At 46.7% G+C, this 20,159-nt stretch overlaps 1 protein-coding gene across 1 annotated transcript; it reads right to left on the bottom strand.

Moving 5' to 3' along the window:
- Positions 1 to 8,452: 8,452 nt before the first annotated feature.
- On the bottom strand, positions 8,453 to 9,674 carry LOC123055951 (disease resistance protein Pik-2-like). The gene is made up of 2 exons (XM_044479748.1): positions 9,115 to 9,674; positions 8,453 to 8,606 (listed from the first exon to the last, which is right to left on the bottom strand). The coding sequence occupies exons 1-2, from the start codon at positions 9,672 to 9,674 to the stop codon at positions 8,453 to 8,455; spliced, it is 714 nt and encodes a 237-aa protein (XP_044335683.1).
- Positions 9,675 to 20,159: the final 10,485 nt, after the last annotated feature.

Here is a 20,159-nt window from a genome sequence, read left to right as displayed (position 1 = left end):
TAGGCATACTTCGTATCTTCGAGGTTGCTCTCCTCTTCTTCCTCTTCATCCTCTTCCTCCATACTCACCTTGGCCTTTAGCGCAAGGTTGGGCTTCTTTACTCTTTGAGAGCGAAGAACCGCATTGTCGGCGGTCTTGTCCAAGATGCTCATAGCAACGAACTCATCCAACACTTCACTTGAGGACAAGGTGTGGAAGTCCGGCCTTTGACGAATGACGGAGGACATGGCTTTGTGGTAGGGCATCATTGCCTTGAGGAATTTGCGCTTGATCCAATTGTCATCCGTGTCCTTACTTCCATGATCTCGGAGAGAGACCGCGAGTTTGGTTACTCTCCGATAAAGCTCACGAGGTTCTTCATCTTCTTTCATTGCAAACTCATCGGCTTCATCTTGCACCACTTCATAGTTGGAGCGTTGAATGCTTGCGCTTCCCCGATAGAGGGAAATCACTTGTTGCCAAGCATCTTTGGCAATGGTGTAGGGCCGGAGATGAGGAAGATCTTCGGGTGGGATTGCTTCTTGGATGATGAAGAGAGCATTCTCATTGAATTGATGGTCCACGACTTCTCTAGGAGTGAAGTTGCTTTGGTCATGCGGATAGAAACCTTCTTCAATGATTCTCCAAAGGTTAGTGTTCACATGATTTAAATGACGCTTAAAACGATAGACCCAAGAATCAAATTCTACATTCTTCTCAATCTTAGGGGCCGGGCCGGCATGATTCAAATGAGTGGAAGGAAGCGGTCCACCATAGACAAGTGGAGGTTCCACATGGGCAAAGATGCCGGTGCCATTTTTACCACTAGAAGAAGGAGCTTTCTCGCTAGTAGCTTCCCCCTTGTCGGAGGTAGCATCCGTCACCTTGTTAGCGGGATCACCCACTTTCAATGGTGCGGTGGAAAGTTTAAGCCCTTCTAAGAATTTATTAAACATGCTTTCGACCTCGGTCGTCATGGAGGTTTTCAATGTGTCCAACGCCACATTGAATTCCTCACGAGAGACCGCGGTTCCCCCATCTCCCGTAGACGAGACCGGATTCACACCGGAGTGCTCCTCCACACCGTCTACGACGTCAACCATACTCTTCGGACGGTAAAGTCCTTAATAAAGAGACGAGGCTCTGATACCAATTGAAAGGATCGATATAGTTGACTAGAGGGGGGTGAATAGGCAACTAACAATTTTTAGCTTTTCTTTACCAATTTAAACTTTGCATCAAAGTAGGTTGTCTAGATATGCAACTAGGTGAGCAACCTATATGATGCAACAACAATAAGCATACACGCAAGCAAGAGATAAAGCACAAATAAGCTTTCACAAGTAAAGGCACGAGATAACCAAGAGTGGAGCCGGTGAAGACGAGGATGTGTTACCGAAGTTCCTTCCCTTTGAGAGGAAGTACATCTCCGTTGGAGCGGTGTGGAGGCACAATGCTCCCCAAGAAGCCACTAGGGCCACCGTATTCTCCTCACTCCCTCACACAATGCGAGATGCCGTGAATCCACTATTGGTGCCCTTGGAGGCGGCGACCGAACCTCTACAAACAAGGTTGGGGCAATCTCCACAACTTAATTGGAGGCTCCCAACGATACCACGAAGCTTCACCACAATGGACTATGGCTCCGCGGTGACCTCAATCGTCTAGGGTGCTCAAACACCCAAGAGTAACAAGATCCACAAGGGATTAGTGGGGGATTCAAATTTCTCTTGGTGGAAGTGTAGATCGGGGCCTTCTCAACCAATCACTAGAGAATCAACAAGTTTGGTTGGCTAGGGAAGGAGATCGGCCGAAAATGGATCTTGGAGCAACAATGGAGCTTAGAGGTGAAAGAGGTGGTGAACTAGAAGAGGAAGACACCCCTTATATAGTGGAAAAACAAATCCAACCGTTATCCACCAACTCAGCCTGCGCAGCGCGATACTACCGCACCTGAGGCACGGTACTACCGCAGGGGCACGCAGTACTACTGCACCTGAGGCGCGTTACTACCGCAGGGGCACGCGGTACTACCGCAGAGCCCGCGGTACTTCCGCCCACGCAACAGAGACCAGAACAGCCACACATGCACTAAGGCAGAGGGCGGTAGTACTGCTGGCGCGGTACTACCGCTCCCCCTTGCGGTACTATCACAAGGCAGGGGCTGTCCAGGGATGGGAAGGCACGGATATAAAAAATTACATCCGTGGATACTTCCGCAGAGTTGGAGTCGATGCAAAATCCCAACGCGGTAGTACCGTAAGCCAGCCGCGGTACTACCGCGCGAGGCGCGGATGTAAAAAATTACATCCGCCCCTTACTACCGCGTACTTGCGGAACTAAGCAGGGACCACGGTACTACTGCTTACTGGAAGTGGTACTATCGTGGGTCCTTGCGGTACTACCGCACCAGCGGGCGGTACTACCGCAAGGTCCTGCGGTACTACCGCTCTAATGAGCAGTACTACCGCACCCCCTAGTTCGGCAAACAAGCGCAATATTTGCATAGACAAGGAAAACATAGGATGCTCCAAAGGCTAGAGGAAAGGAGGTGCAAAGGAAGATGTGTGCGTGATGAATCCACCCAACCTTTCCAACGCGGACCCGCTCTTAATAGTACGGCTTCCCTACGACTCAATACCACCGAAAAGAACCGAAGAGAAACGCCGTCTTCTATAGCCTTCGAGGGGAACCCAATCATCTTGTGCCTAGTCAATATATCTGAAATATTCGATGCACATGATTAGTCTGCAAAAGCATTGTCATCAATCACCAAAACCAACTAAGGGATAAAAATGCCCTTACACTTCCCAAACCATAATTCATACGGTGTCGTCTCAACGGATTTCGACGGAGCCCTATTTAAAGTGAATGCGGCAGTCTCTAAAGCATATCCCCAAAATGATAGCGGTAGGTCGGTAAGAGACATCATAGATCGCACCGTGTCCAACAGAGTGCAATTACGACGTTTGGACACACCATTACGCTGAGGTGTTCCAGGCGGCGTGAGTTGTGAAACAATTCCACATTTCCTTAAGTGCGTGCAAAATTCATGACTCAAATATTCTCCCCCACGATCTGAACGTAAGAACTTTATTTTCCTGTCACGTTGATTCTCAACCTCACTCTGAAATTCCTTGAACTTTTCAAAGGTCTTTCATTAAGTAGACATACCCATATCTACTTAAGTCATCAGTGAGGGTGAGAACATAACGATAACCACCGTGAGCCTCAACGCTCATTGGACCGCACACATCAGTATGTATGATTTTCAATAAGTTGGTTGCTCGCTCCATTGTTCCGGAGAACGGAGTCTTGGTCATTTTGCCCATGAGGCATGGTTCGCACGTGTCAAATGATTCATAATCAAGAGACTCCAAAAGTTCATCTGCATGGAGTTTCTTCATGCGTTTGACACCAATGTGACCAAGGCAGAAGTGCCACAAGTATGTGGGACTATCATTATCAACCTTACATCTTTTGGCATTCACACTATGAATATGTGTAACATCACGTTCGAGATTCAATAAGAATAAACCATTGACCAGCGGGGCATGACCATAAAACATATCTCTCATATAAATAGAACAACCATTATTCTCATATTTAAATGAGTAGCCATCTCGCATTAAACGAGATCCAGATACAATGTTCATGCTCAAAGCTGGCACTAAATAACAATTATTGAGGTTTAAAACTAATCCTGTAGGTAAATGTAGAGGTAGCGTGCCGACGGTGATCACATCGACCTTGGAACCATTCCCGACGCGCATCGCCACCTCGTCCTTCGCCCGTCTCCGCTTATTCCGCAGCTCCTGTATTAAGTTACAAATATGAGCAACCGCACCGGTATCAAATACCCAGGAGCTACTACGAGCGATGGTAAGGTACACATCAGTAACATGTATATCACATATACCTTTGGTATTGCCGGCCTTCTTATCCGCTAAGTACTTGGGGCAGTTCCGCTTCCAGTGACTATTTCCCTTGCAATAAAAGCACTCAGTCTCAGGCTTGGGTCCATGCTTTGACTTCTTCCCGGCAACTGGCTTACCGGGCGCGGCAACCCCCTTGCCGTCCTTCTTGAAGTTCTTCTTACCCTTGCCTTTCTTGAAACTAGTGGTTTTATTGACCATCAACACTTGATGTTCCTTTTTGATCTCCACCTCCGCTGATTTCAGCATTGAATATACCTCAGGAATGGTCTTTTCCATCCCCTGCATATTGAAGTTCATCACAAAGCTCTTGTATCTAGGTGGGAGCGACTGAAGGATTCTGTCAACGACCGCGTCATCTAGGAGATTAACTCCCAGCTGAGATAAGCGTTTGTGTAACCCAGACATTTTGAGTATGTGCTCGCTGACAGAACTATTCGCCTCCATCTTACAACTGTAGAACTTGTCGGAGACTTCATATCTCTCGACCCGGGCATGAGCTTGGAAAACCATTTTCAGCTCTTGGAACATCGCATATGCTCCGTGCTGCTCAAAACGCTTTTGGAGCCCCGGTTCTAAACTGTAAAGCATGCCGCACTGAACCAGGGAGTAATCATCACTACGCGACTGCCAGGCGTTCATAACGTCTTGAGTTGCTGGGAAAACAGGTGCATCACCTAGCGGTGCTTCAAGGACATATGCTTACTTGACAGCTATGAGGATAATCCTCAGGTTACGGACCCAGTCCGTGTAGTTGCTACCATCGTCTTTCAGCTTGGTTTTCTCTAGGAACGCGTTGAAGTTGAGGGCAACATTAGCATGGGCCATTTGATCTACAAGACATATTGCAAAGTTTTAGACTATGTTCATGATAATTAAGTTCATCTAATGAAATTATTTAATGAACTCCCACTCAGATAGACATCCCTCTAGTCATCTAAGTGATACATGATCCGAGTCAACTAGGCCGTGTCCGATCATCACGTGAGACGGACTAGTCATCATCGGTGAACATCTTCATGTTGATCGTATCTTCTATACGACTCATGTTCGACCTTTCAGTCTTCCGTGTCCGAGGCCATGTCTGTACATGCTAGGCTCGTCAAGTCAACCTAAGTGTATTGCGTGTGTAAATCTGGCTTACACCCGTTGTATGCGAACGTTAGAACCTATCACACCCGATCATCACGTGGTGCTTCGGAACAACGGACCTTAGCAACGGTGCACAGTTAGGGGGAACACAATTCTTGATATTTTAACGAGGGATCATCTTATTTATGCTACCGTCGTTCTAAGCAAATAAGATGTAAAAACATGATAAACATCACATGCAATCAAATAGTGACATGATATGGCCAATATCATTTTGCTCCTTTTGATCTCCATCTTCGGGGCGCCATGATCATCATCGTCACCGGCATGACACCATGATCTCCATCATCATGATCTCCATCATCGTGTCTTCATGAAGTTGTCTCGCCAATCATTACTTCTACTACTATGGCTAACGGTTAGCAATAAAGTAAAGTAATTACATGGCGTTTTTAGTGACACGCAGGTCACACAATAAATTAAGACAACTCCTATGGCTCCTGCCGGTTGTCATACTCATCGACATGCAAGTCGTGATTCCTATTACAAGAACATGATCAATCTCATACATCACATATATCATTCATCACATCCTTTTGGCCATATCACATCACATGACATATGCTGCAAAAACAAGTTAGACGTCCTCTAATTGTTGTTGCAAATTGTTTATGTGGCTGCTATAGGTTTCTTAGCAAGAACGTTTCTTACCTACACCAAAACCACAACGTGATATGCCAATTTCTATTTACCCTTCATAAGGACCCTTTTCATCGAATCCGATCCGACTAAAGTGGGAGAGACAAACACCCGCTAGCCACCTTATGCAACTAGTGCATGTCAGTCGGTGGAACCTGTCTCACGTAAGCGTACGTGTAAGGTCGGTCCGGGCCGCTTCATCGCACGATGTCGTCGAATCAAGATAAGACTAGTAATGGCAAGTAAATTGACAAAATCGACGCCCACAACAACTTGTGTTCTACTCGTGCGTAGAAACTACGCATAGACCTAGCTCTAATACCACTGTTGGGGATCTTGCAGAAATTAAAAGTTTTCTATGCATCACCAGGATCAATCTATGGATTTTACTATTAATGAGAGGGGAGTGCATCTTCATACCTTTGAAGATTGCGACACGGAAGCGTTACAAGAACGCGGATGAGGGAGTCGTACTCGTAGCGATTCAGATCGCGGTTGATTCCGATCTAAGCGTCGAAGAACGGCGCCTCCGCGTTCAACACACATGCAGCCCGGTGATGTCTCCGTCCAGCAAGGAGAGAGGGAGAGGTTGGGGAAGACTCCGTCCAGCAGCAGCACGCCGGTGTGGTGGTGTTGGAGCAGCGTGGTACTCCGGCAGGGCTTCGCCAAGCTTCGCGGGAGGAGGAGGATGTGTTGGGGAGGGGGAGGGCTGCGCCTTGGATGTGGTGTGGCTGCCCTCCCACCCCCCCCCCTCTATTTATAGGGGCAAGGGAGAGGGGGGGCCGGCCCCCTCCAGATGGATCTAGAGGGGGGCGGCGGCCAAGGGGGGAGGCTTGCCCCCCAAGCCAAGGGGGGCGCCCCCTTTAGGCTTTCCCCCAAACCCTAGGTGCATGGGCCCTAGGGGGGTTTGGTGCCCAGCCCACCTAGGGGCTGGTTCCCCTCTATATTCAGCCCATAGGGCCCTCCGGGGCAGGTGGACCCTCCCGGTGGACCCCCGGAACCCTTTCGGTGGTCCCGGTATAATACCGATAGACCCCCGAACACTTCCGGCGACCGAATAAGGACTTCCCATATATAAATCTTCGTCTCCGGACCATTTCGGAACTCCTCGTGACGTCCGGGATCTCATCCGGGACTCCGAACAACATTCGGTAACCACGCACAAACTTTCCCTATAACCCTAGCGTCATCGAACCTTAAGTGTGTAGACCCTACGGGTTCGGGAGTCATGCAGACATGACCGAGACATCTCTCCGGCTAATAACCAACAGCGGGATCTAGATACCCATGTTGGCTCCCACATGTTCCACGATGATCTCATCGGATGAACCACGATGTCGAGGATTCAATCAATCCTGTATACAATTCCCTTTGTCAATCGGTACGTTACTTGCCCGAGATTCGATCGTCGGTATACCGATACCTTGTTCAATCTTGTTACGGCAAGTCTCTTTACTCGTTCCATAACACATCATCCCATGACCAACCCCTTAGTCACATTGAGCTCATTATGATGATGTCTTACCGAGTGGGCCCAGAGATACCTCTCCGTCATACGGAGTGACAAATCCCAGTCTCGATTCGTGCCAACCCAACAGATACTTTCGGGGATACCCATAGTGTACCTTTATAGCCACCCAGTTACGTTGTGACGTTTGGCACACCCAAAGCATTCCTACAGTATCCGGGAGTTGCACAATCTCATGGTCTAAGGAAATGATACTTGACATTAGAAAAGCTCTAGCAGACGAACTGTACGATCTTGTGCTATGCTTAGGATTAGGTCTTGTCCATCACATCATTCTCCTAATGATGTAATCCCGTTATCAACGACATCCAATGTCCATGGTCAGGAAACCGTAACCATCTATTGATCAACGAGCTAGTCAACTAGAGGCTCACTAGGGATATGTTGTGGTCTATGTATTCACACATGTATTACGATTTCCGGATAACACAATTATAGCATGAACAATAGACAATTATCATGAACAAGGAAATATAATAATAACCATTTTATTATTGCCTCTAGGGCATATTTCCAACAGTGGGTTCGATCTTACGGTGCATGATCCCAGTGATAGAAAGGGAACCGACACGTATGTATCGTTCCTACTAAGGATAAAAAGACGAGATCTAATATCTGCCGCAACAGATAAATGGATCTTGTCTACATCATGTCATCGTTCTTATTGCATTACTCCGTTTTTCCATGAACTTAATACACTAGATGCATACTGGATAGCGGTCGATGTGTGGAGTAATAGTAGTAGATGCAGGCAGGAGTCGGTCTACTAATCTTGGACGTCATGCCTATGTAATGATCATTGCCTGGATATCGTCATGATTATTTGAAGTTCTATCAATTGCCCAACAGTAATTTGTTTACCCGCCGTTTGCTATTTTTCTCGAGAGAAGCCACTAGTGAAACCTACGGCTCCCGGGTCTTCTTTCTCATATATCTACCTTGCGATCTACTTTTTCTTTGCGTTTTTATTCAGATCTATTAAACCAAAAATATAAAAATACCTTGCTGCACTTTATTTTATTTGCGGTCTATTATTTCAATCTATTACAATTTTCTCCCGTCAACGTGCCTTTCTGGCGCCGTTACCCGAAAGGGATTGACAACCCCTTTAACACGTCGGGTTGCAAGTGGCTGTTATTTGTGTGCAGGGGTTGTTTACATTTTGTTGCTTGGTTCTCCTACTGGTTCGATACCTTGGTTTCATCACTGAGGGAAATACCTACCGTTGTTGTGCTACATCATCCTCTCCTCTTGGGGGAAATACCGACGTAGTCCTAGCAAACATCATCATAGCACAACTATTCTGAATCAAAGCAAGTTTGATTTCACTCCATGATTGTAGATTCCATATGTCATCAATAACAATAAGGTACCTATACATGCATTGTAATAAGTTAAGAACCATATCAGTAAATACATACAACCTAGTTAAGTGAAATATATCAATAAAAGTTAGGACTTCTCAAATATTTACATCAATAATTAACAGCAAGGTGCAGACATAATTCAGTTCATAGAGAGAAATGACAAGGATAAAATAAAAGTAAATGAAATAAGACACCAAAAATAAGTTTCAAATTGAACTAAAGAATGCAATTATTTCTATATATTTCTTAAAATGTGTTATTTATCATCTTGTCTAGTACATTGCAAGCATGCACCGAAAAATCACAATGAATTAAAGTACATAAAAGCTATATGTGAGAAAGCAAGGTGTGATTAGTACCTTTTTGTTTTGAAGGAACATTCTAAGTTCATCGATAAATTATGTTCCATCTTGTAATGCTTGGTTCATGTAGGCATAGTTTTTGCTTATCAAGCTGATGTAGCATCTTTTTGAATATCATTATCATATCAGAAACAAAGGTTGTACAATCAAACCGTGGCTTGAGGTTGTCGTATACATCTTTAGCCAGAGTTGTCTTACCCAAGCCTCCAAATCCAGCAATAGAGACTATCTCCATTTGATCGTTGGCATCAGTCAACCTCTTGATTAACTCGTCCCTTGGCTCATTCATGCCAACAAGATCAGATACCTTGTTGTATAGAGCCAGTAGACTAGGATCGGGAGTTGTTGTTGTTGCAATAGCTACATTAGCACATACAACATGATCTACCTTGTACCTGTTATGTTGTTTGGCGACATAATTGACTTGGTTCTTGATGTCCTTTATCGTGTTGGCAATCTGATGACAAGCCTTCCACTTGGTGAACAAACCGAACATATTATCGCCAAGCCATTTGAGCTTGTTGGAGTTGGATACGGGATCAGAGCTCTCATCATTGACACACACCAGGAACATGTCGACGATGTATTCCATCTTGTACGACAACTCGCTGACCTTCCCTGCCCAAATTTTGATGCCCTCCTCAAGCTCGTCTCGTGGCACCTCCACCACATTCTGAAGGGTAGCATGCATGATCTTCAACTCTTTCTCCATAGACTTGACTTATTCCTTGACACTCTTTTGTAGCTTGTACTCATTGAGGAGCTCGCCAAGCTTGGGGAGAAGGGAACCGATGGCCTCTGTTACAAGATCCATGAGTCTCTCTCTTGGTTGACAGGTATGAACTGGTTGTTGTGTGGCAGCTGCAGCATACAAGGTTGCCTTTTAGGGAGTCCAACCACACATTTTCTATAAATTACATACCCAAATGATAAGTGCCACACGTGTGGCATGAAGGACTCCAGCCCTGACGTTTTTAACAACTAAAGTTGTCATCCAAAAAGAAAAAACAAAGCAATTTTTTTAAAACTTGCCATTCGAAAAGAAAGTTGCCATGTTTGACAACTAAAGTTATCATGCTCGCTTCACTAAACTTGCTATCAAAAACGTTCGGAGTTGCCATGTATTCATGCCATGCGTGTGGCACTTATCAGGGTCCATTAGATATATACTATGTAGCTAGTTGGAAGCACACATTCAACAAGCGGTGCGACATATAGTATGAAGTGCGCAAAAAGGTAATGATCAGTTTATCCTGACCAACTGCCTTCCACAAAGACGCAATTCTCTTCCATATTCTAGATTTGAGTTCAATCTAGCCCACAAATACCTCCAGTTTTATATTTTGGGTTTTGTTTTTATCTAGAACTCTGTAAACTGTATAAACCACGAATATGCTGAAATTTGAGATGGGCTCTAGGCCCATGTAGCAATTTCTGAAAAATCTCTAAGGGCCCATGTGGGTTATATGGCACTAGGTGTAGTGGGAAGTTTAGTCCCACCCCGGAAGTGGAAGAGGAGTTGGACCTCCTTATAAGGGTTTCTCTTCTACATGCTATTGGAGCTTGAGAAGAGAAGAGGCCCTCGCGCACTCCTCCTCCGCCGCCCGCCTCGCCACGCCACGCCACGCCTCGTCACGACGCGGCTTGCGGGTTGCGGGATTGAGACGAGCCGAGCTTACACCTACGCGCTTATTTTTGCCAGTCACTAACGGAGAGTTTTCTGACAGCTGGGCCACGATCTGAGACGTCGGATCGTGGGCTGTCACGGACTCGGACGTGGGTCGAGCCCACGTCTCTCCACGCGGCTGCGCCTATAAGTGTGCGGTGTCTCCTAACCCTAGCCGCCACGAACAGATCACATCTGCTCCACGCGCACGCCCACCGTCGTTCCCTTGCTGCTGCTGCCGCCGGTGACTCCATCCCGTCCGCCGCGTACACGGTCGACGGGAGAGCAGGTCTCCGAAACCACGCCCTTCTGGTTCCTGTACGGGGTGAGGGGCGAATAGGTTTTTGGGCAGCGATTACGCGACTGCTCACTTCCGATCGTCTACTTCCTCTACGTCCGCGTCGCCTTCATCATCACCATGTCCACCGACGCCGAACGTGCCGCCGCCGAGAAAGCTGAAGCTGACAAGAAGGCCGCCGAGGACGCCGCTGCTGCCACCAAAGCCGCGGCCTCTGCATGGCCTACTGGAGGGTATAACTCGTTTATCCCGCTCCTACTGTTTTCTGTTTTAGCCATGCTAGCGTTATACGTAGATCTTTCTGCAATTAGCGTAGTATGTGCTACTTTGACTGAATATCAGTATGCGATCATATGTGTCAATGCCATGCTAGTGATTTACTCGTGGATTAATTTAATCGAGAAATTGCCTATTTACTCAACAATCCAAAAACCTATTATGTGTAGGAATTTTTCGGCAAGTGGCTTTGCCGCTGCACTGAAACCGGATAAGTTTACCGGTACATACTTTAAGCGTTGGCAGACTAAGACCACGTTATGGCTCACGGCTATGAACGTGTTCTGGGTCACCGGTGTCTCCACGGGAACGATTGCTCCTGAACAGGAGAAGGCGTTCAAGGAGGCTACCGTTGTGTTTCTCGGAGCAGTTCTTAGCGTGATCGGAGATAAACTGGTCGACGCATATTTACATGTGCATGTCGCCAAGGACTTGTGGGAGGCGCTCGAATCTAAGTTCGGGGCAGCCGATGCCGGAAGCGAGATGTATATTATAGAGCAGTTCCATGATTACAAGATGGTTGAAAACCGTCCTGTATTGGAGCAGGCTCATGAGATAATATGCATTGTTAAGGAGCTTGAACTTCTTAAGTGCGAGTTACCGGGCAAGTTTGTCGCGGGCTGCATAATCGCTAAGCTCCCTAATTCCTGGAGGAACTTTGCCACCACTCTGAAACATCAGAGGCGTGAATTCTCTGTGGAGGATGTCATTGGCCATCTGAGTGTTGAGCAGAATTCAAGGGCAAAGGACTCGCACGGAAAAGGGGCCGAAGGGACTTCTGTCGCCAACATGGTGAACCAGAAGAACTTCAACTCCCACAAGCCCAAGGGAAAGAACGGTGTCCAACACAATACCGACTTTAAGAAGAAGGGTAAGAAGACCTTCAAGAAGAACAAGAAGGACGAGGGCTGCTTCACTTGTGGTTCGGTTGAACATTGGGCCAACAAGTGCCCAAACAAGTACAAGAAGTCAGGACAGGACTCCAAGTCCGTCAACATGATTGTGGACAACAATGAGAATGGTGCACCTGGGTACGGTAATTTATTTACTGTTTTTTCAGTGTTTCAGCCCACCGATTGGTGGGTGGACACAGGTGCAGGTGTACATGTGTGTGCTGACATGTCATTGTTCACTTCTTACCAGGTCACAGGCCACGGGTCCGTATTGATGGGGAATGGCGCGAGTGCTTCTGTTCATGGTGTTGGCACGGTCGATCTGAAGTTTACTTCGGGAAGGATCGTGCAGCTGAAGAACGTGCAGCATGTCCCCGCCATCAAGAAGAACCTCGTTAGTGGCTCCCTTCTATGTAGAGAAGGGTTTAAGTTGGTTTTCGAGTCTAATAAATTAGTTGTTACGAAATATGGACTCTTTGTTGGAAAAGGTTATGAGAGCGGAGGGATGTTCCGCCTTTCCCTCGCAGATTTTTGTAATAAAGTCGTGAACCATGTTCATTCGAATGTTAATGAATCTGAAGTTTGGCATTCACGTCTTTGTCACATTAGTTTCGGTGTTATGACGCGGCTAGCCAAGTTGGATTTAATCCCGAGTTTTACTTTAGCCAAAGGCTCTAAGTGCCTTTCATGTGTGCAAGCTAAGCAACCTCGCAAGCCTCACAAGGCCGCGGAGGAGAGACACTTGGCACCATTAGAACTCATACATTCTGATCTTTGTGAGATGAATGGTGTGTTGACTAAAGGTGGAAAGAAATACTTCATGACATTGATAGATGATTCCTCTAGATATTGCTATGTGTACCTGTTAAATACTAAAGATGAGGCTCTACACTACTTTAAAATCTATAAGGCAGAAGTTGAGAATCAACTTGAAAAGAAAATTAAACGAGTCCGGTCAGATCGTGGTGGAGAGTACTTCTCGAGTGAGTTTGATTCCTTCTGTGCGGAACACGGCATTATTCATGAGAGGACGCCTCCCTATTCACCCCAGTCAAACGGGGTTGCCGAGCGGAAAAACCGTACTCTAACTGATTTGGTTAACGCCATGTTAGATACATCGGGTTTATCCAAGGCATGGTGGGGGGAGGCTATATTGACGGCATGTCATGTCCTGAATAAAGTTCCGACAAAGGATAATGAGATCACTCCCTATGAGAAATGGGCAAAGAGGAGGACAACACTCTCGTACTTGCGCACTTGGGGCTGTCTGGCGAAAGTCAATGTGCCGATCCCCAAAAAGCGTAAGCTTGGACCCAAGACTGTGGACTGCGTTAATTTGGGCTACGCTAAGAACAGCGTTGGCTATAGATTTCTAGTAGTGAAATCTGAGGTACCTGACCAGAAGGTCGGTACAATTATGGAGTCTAAGGATGCTACATTCTTCGAGGATACTTTTCCTATGAGAGATATGCAAAGCACTTCTAGACAGGAATCTGAGGAGACTCCTGAACCTGCCATCCCTATGGAATATTATGAACAAACACATGATGAAAATCCTGAGGAGGATGACGAGGAAACCCTTGGTAGGGGCAAGAGACAAAGGACTGCAAAGACCTTTGGTGATGATTTCTTCGTGTACCTCGTGGATGATACTCCCACTTCTATTTCAGAAGCGTATGCCTCTTCAGAAGCTGACTACTGGAAGGATGCGGTCCGTAATGAGATGGATTCCATCATGGCTAACGGGACATGGGAGATCACTGAACGTCCCTATGGTTGCAAACCATTAGGATGTAAGTGGGTGTTCAAGAAGAAGCTTAGGCCCGATGGTACGATTGAAAAGTACAAGGCTAGGCTTGTGGCCAAGGGCTATGACCAGAAAGAAGAGGAAGATTACTTCGACACTTATTCACCTGTAGCTAGACTGACCACCATTCGAGTATTACTCTCGTTGGCAGCCTCGCATGGTCTTCTCGTCCACCAGATGGATGTTAAGACGGCTTTTCTGAATGGAGAGCTAAAAGAGGAAATCTACATGCAACAGCCAGATGGCTTTGTGATAGATGGTCAGGAAAGAAAGGTGTGTAGGTTGCTGAAATCTTTATATGGCCTGAAGCAAGCACCTAAGCAATGGCATGATAAGTTTAATACAACTCTGACATCTGTTGGTTTCGTTGTTAATGAGGCTGACAAATGTGTATACTATCGCCATGGTGGGGGCGAAGGAGTTATACTGTGCTTGTATGTTGATGACATACTGATATTCGGAACCAACCTCAAAGTCATTGAGGAGGTCAAGTCGTTTTTGTCTCAGAACTTTGAGATGAAAGACCTTGGTGTGGCTGATGTTATCTTGAACATCAAGCTACTGAGAGATAATGAGGGTGGGATTACACTTCTGCAATCCCACTATGTTGAGAAGGTGTTGAGTCGTTTTGGATATTCGGATTGCACACCATCTCAAACACCATATGATCCTAGCGTGTTGATTCGAAAGTCCAAAGGCACGGCTATAGATCAGTTGAGATACTCTCAAATCATTGGTTCACTGATGTACCTAGCGAGCGCAACGAGGCCCGACATCGCGTTTGCTGTGAGCAAACTGAGCCGGTTTGTTTCCAAACCGGGTGATGTACATTGGCATGCTGTTGAACGAGTTATGCGCTATCTGAAAGGTACTATGAACTATGGACTTCACTATACCGGAGACCCGTCGGTACTTGAAGGGTATAGTGATGCAAATTGGATCTCTGATGCTGATGAGATGAAGGCCACAACTGGGTATATGTTTACTCTTGGAGGTGGCGCTGTTTCCTGGAAGTCTTGCAAGCAAACGATCTTAACGAGATCGACAATGGAAGCAGAATTAACGGCATTAGACACATCTGGTGTTGAAGCGAGATGGCTTCGAGATCTTTTGATGGACTTGCCATTGGTTGATAAACCGGTTCCGGCTATCCTTATGAACTGTGACAATCAGACTGTCATCACCAAGGTGAAGAGTTCAAAGGACAACATGAAGTCCACCAAACACATAAGAATGAGATTAAAAGCTGTCAGAAAATTAAGAAACTCCGGAGTGATAGCGTTGGACTATGTCCATACGGCTAAGAATCTGGCAGATCCCTTTACGAAAGGGCTATCACGTGTTGTGATAGATAATGCATCGAGGGAGATGGGTATGAGACCCACATGAGTTGCCATGGTAGTAACCCAACCTATGTGATCGGAGATCCCGTGAATTAGGACCTGGGAAAACAAGCCAGTGGTGAACTGAGGAGAGTAACTATACTAACCCACTCCGTTGGAGATGCAATACTCTCGATACTGTATGGTAGGATGACTACTGTCTTAATGTGTTCCGAAGCTTATATAAGCAAGATGCTATCCTACAGAGTGATCTTTGGAGGAACACACCTATATGAGTCCGACTGCTGGTCACAGTCTATGAGATTGGGGTGATCTCTAGTAAGCTCATGAATAGGCCAGGAGTGTGACTTATATGCTCCACCCGAGGGGTCAGCCTTCGGCAGCCCAGTACTAGTGAGACATGTGGTGAAACTTCTTTACGCCAAACTGACAATTCAAGGCATAGTCCATTGTTCAGTTGTGAAGGAGTGTAGCTACTTGCTCTAGGTGAAGCTCAACCTTAACAGGTCTTCACTGAAACACTGGTATATCGAAACAGTAATTGGAACAGAGGACACAATGGGCCCTCGAGATCTGGTGGGGGATTGCTGAAATTTGAGATGGGCTCTAGGCCCATGTAGCAATTTCTGAAAAATCTCTAAGGGCCCATGTGGGTTATATGGCACTAGGTGTAGTGGGAAGTTTAGTCCCACCCCGGAAGTGGAAGAGGAGTTGGACCTCCTTATAAGGGTTTCTCTTCTACATGCTATTGGAGCTTGAGAAGAGAAGAGGCCCTCGCGCACTCCTCCTCCGCCGCCCGCCTCGCCACGCCACGCCTCGTCACGACGCGGGCTGCGGGTTGCGGGATTGAGCCGAGCCGAGCTTACACCTACGCGCTTATTTTTGCCAGTCACTAACGGAGAGTTTTCTGACAGCTGGGCCACGATCTGAGACGTCGGATCGTGGGCTGTCACGGACTCGGACGTGGGTCGAGCCCACGTCTCTCCACGCGGCTGCGCCTATAAGTGTGCGGTGTCTCCTAACCCTAGCCGCCACGAACAGATCACATCTGCTCCATGCGCACGCCCACCGTCGTTCCCTTGCTGCTGCTGCCGCCGGTGACTCCATCCCGTCCGCCGCGTACACGGTCGACGGGAGAGCAGGTCTCCGAAACCATGCCCTTCTGGTTCCTGTACGGGGTGAGGGGCGAATAGGTTTTTGGGCAGCGATTACGCGACTGCTCACTTCCGATCGTCTACTTCCTCTACGTCCGCGTCGCCTTCATCATCACCATGTCCACCGACGCCGAACGTGCCGCCGCCGAGAAAGCTGAAGCTGACAAGAAGGCCGCCGAGGACGCCGCTGCTGCCACCAAAGCCGCGGCCTCTGCATGGCCTACTGGAGGGTATAACTCGTTTATCCCGCTCCTACTGTTTACTGTTTTAGCCATGCTAGCGTTATACGTAGATCTTTCTGCAATTAGCGTAGTATGTGCTACTTTGACTGAATATCAGTATGCGATCATATGTGTCAATGCCATGCTAGTGATTTACTCGTGGATTAATTTAATCGAGAAATTGCCTATTTACTCAACAGGATACATTAATTGAATCCAGACCATGTTTTAGGTCCAGCAGTCCAAGCGCTGGCCCATTTAAATCTCATCATGAGCACCCCTTGTTATGATTAACTAGAAGATACCCCGCGCGTTGCTGCGGAACATTGTAGCATGCATTGTATTATGATTAAATATGAAGATAAATGGTTTTGTAAGTAAAGCAACATGAAATTGTAGCCATGTAAGAATGGTATAAAGAAAGAAAACTGGAATTTGTGAACATCAGTGTGCAACATTCTGTCATGGACCCAGGACACAGATGACACTCGTACATAGCCAGTAGACATTGGTAATTGAATTCAAAATAAGGGATATTACACATACATATACATAGGCTATACCAAAAAAAAAGTCACTGTGCCGCTTTGTCCATCCTTGTTAGATGTCATGATGGCGAGGAAGCTAAAGCTCTGGTGTGCCTAGAGGGAACTCGCCTCAGTGCAGGTCATGTGGTTTGCCCATAACCATTGAAAATGATTGCAGCTTTGGTTATTTCTGTTCTAAAGAACAGAGGGCAGGACATGTCAACGATTGGTGCTATTTATTTCAGATCTGGCATTTTCGATCTGCAAATGTTTTCAGACCAGAAACTTTGTAGTCCATTAGATCGTGTCTTATGTTTGTGGGGATGGTACTGCAGTTGTGTGGAGATCCTAGGAAGCCAAGTAGCCAACGTGTTACAGGCAGCCCCATCCATAAGTCCAGAGTTTTAGCAAGAGCAGCGTAGCAGGAATCCATGGAGCAAAAGCGGCCCAGAGACACCAAAAAGGCTACCAGTGTTCCAGTCTGGTCTGTTCTGTTGACAAAGTTGCTGCTCAGCACGCTCCAAAAACCAAAAAATGGCTCAGAGAGTTAGAGAGGGAGTTGTAATCACATCTCTAAACGTAAAGAAGAACAGAGAATACGTGTGTACACCTAAACGTAAAGAAGAACAGAGAATACGTGTGTACGCCTAAACGTGCAATGTATCACATCCTTGGAATTCAGAAGGTTCAGGAGGGAACATTGGCAGTGCTCTGCAAGGAGTAGGACAGATCAGACGGAGCAGAAAACTCAGGGTCGACGAAGATGGAGCGCCCCGGCGGTGCCTTGGTCCAGTCGCCGAGCAGGCCGTGGCTATAGGCGTCGCCGAGCCGCTTGATGCACAAGATGTCCTCGGCGCTAAGGCGCGCCCATAGCGGCACGCCAGCGTGGACGGGGTTGAGAGAACGACCTCGGTGGCCACCACCCGCGGCTGCTACGTCGGGCCATATTGCGTTCGTGCCGACACATAGGGTTTGCGCCCAGGTCATATAGGAAATAGATCCTGAACGGCACAAGAGGTTCGGGGTGGAGAATATCCGGATCAGAGCCACAGCGCCGCTCGCCATCGCCGCCGGTTCTACCCCGGCCATTGGCCGCAAACCCTAAAGGACTCTTGGTTCTGCTGCATCCGTCGCCGCGTGGGGTTTGTGTTGTTTCGGGAGAGATATAGATGGGGAAGACGGGGCGGCCGGCTTGATTCGATCGCACGAAGACGTTTCGATTGCAGGGCGGTTCGCTTCCGCTTCCGCGGGCCTTTCGCTTCCGCTACCGTCGTTTGAAACAGGAGGGGCGTGGAGCGGTTGCTCAAAAAAAAAGGAGGGGCGTGTAGCGCGCGGGGTCAGACTCTTAGCTGCTGATCTGAGCGGTCTGTAGTCAATCAAACGGCTGAAAATGTTATGATGACGTGGACGCACGAGAACGCATGAAAATCAGCTAGTGGGAGGCTTCTATTTAGATATAGTAAATTATACACCGTCCTTTAGATAAATATATTTAAGGTTCAATGTATTTAGCGAGACGGCCATCATCATACTCGCCAGAGGTAGTGTTGGCCAATGTAGTTAATTACGCATACTTGCTGGATGCGGCTTAGTGGGTGTATTTAGACGTCATCATACATCTTTGCCACTATTTAGTAAAGGTCGGCGTGCGATTTGGAACCAATTGCAGCATAATTTAATGGTGCGTCACCTTACCTCTTTGAGACTTCGAGATATGATCAGTCTAAAACCACAAACTAGATCCATCTGTAGTGCCAACTTGGTGTGCTCAAGTTGATCCAAGCATATATTTATTCATGTTACAATGACGTTTTTCTTCTCTGTCCTAGCTCAATGCACTCACTAACTTCCAAGTTAATTGGTTGAAGGGCTAGCCCGTTCCTTTATATATTAGCCACGCTTTGGCGTGTTAGGTTAGCTAGCTAGTGCTGATGTCGTCACGCTGAATTATATGTTGCAACTTGTGAAAACATAATGCACTAAACCAGCAGGTGAAATGGCAACGGCTACTTATAAAATATGTACACCATGACAGAGGCATCTACATGATTATATGTGCAGCTCGCCACCAAAACTAACAATATACGTTTTTACATCACACTGGTATTATGCACTTATACTACGGAGAGCATAACTAGTTATAGATCGATTATATGTGGTGCGGAGGATGCACGCCATACATTCACCTGGCCCTCTAACCTGACATAGATTTACAGTTTTGTACCACATATTACTCTAGGAAATTGGCAACCGACTCTCTCGTTGTCCCCCTTGCTTGGCTCTTCCACATACATAATGCATGTGTTATTAAAGTTGTATCTTAGATGGTGAAATTTGTATCGTGGACGGTTGCACCGTGCAACCATCTAAGATAGTTGACTCAAGTTTCTGAACACTGTCTAAGATTAATTTTTAAATTTGAAAAGGCGACATTGCGGAGCACTAGAATGGCCATGCAATTGTTCGCCGAGTCATGCCGTAATAACCCACGCTTCAGCCCATAACCTCAACATACATTCCACCATGACTTCCTTCATTCCCACCATTAACATTGTGGGGTCGTTGACCCGGCGCCAGACCTGGCAGAGGTCTTAGATGTTGCCTAGCCTCTCGAACAACACAACATCAATTAGGGCATTTGGGTAGATGTGCTCCCGCGTGATGTTTCTCTGAATGTCACTCAATGTTGTTAATGAGTCATTTTGCTAAAGAGGTGGTGGTGCTTTCCTACCACCAGCCACCACAATACCGATGTGGCTACCAATATGGTACCAATGATGGATGACGATGGGGACATCCAAGGGGGGAGTAGGTTTTCGGCCCTTGGAAGAGGGTGGAAGTTCTCAGTTGAGGGCATAAAACCTTGTCAGTTTAATTTACAAAAATTATCTTGGGTAACTTAAGGAGGCTTTCAAGAAAAGGCCCCCACGAGTGTACTGTCTCGCATCATGTTACTGATAACGGTTTTGTTGAACTGTCTCAGATGACGGTCTATCATCTGAGTTTTATAGT

The sequence above is a fragment of the Triticum aestivum genome, chromosome 2D (genome assembly GCF_018294505.1).
Source record: "Triticum aestivum cultivar Chinese Spring chromosome 2D, IWGSC CS RefSeq v2.1, whole genome shotgun sequence".
Classification (NCBI taxonomy): Eukaryota; Viridiplantae; Streptophyta; class Magnoliopsida; order Poales; family Poaceae; genus Triticum; species Triticum aestivum.
This window is presented reverse-complemented; position numbering and strand designations above follow the sequence as displayed.

Coding starts and splice junctions, on each gene's coding strand:
- LOC123055951 (XM_044479748.1), bottom strand. CDS start 9,674: ATGGAGAAAGAGTTGAAGATCATGCATGCTACCCTTCAGAATGTGGTG. Junction 8,607..9,114: donor TACGACAACCTCAAGCCACG/GTTTGATTGTAC, acceptor ATGCATGTATAG/GTACCTTATTGTTATTGATG.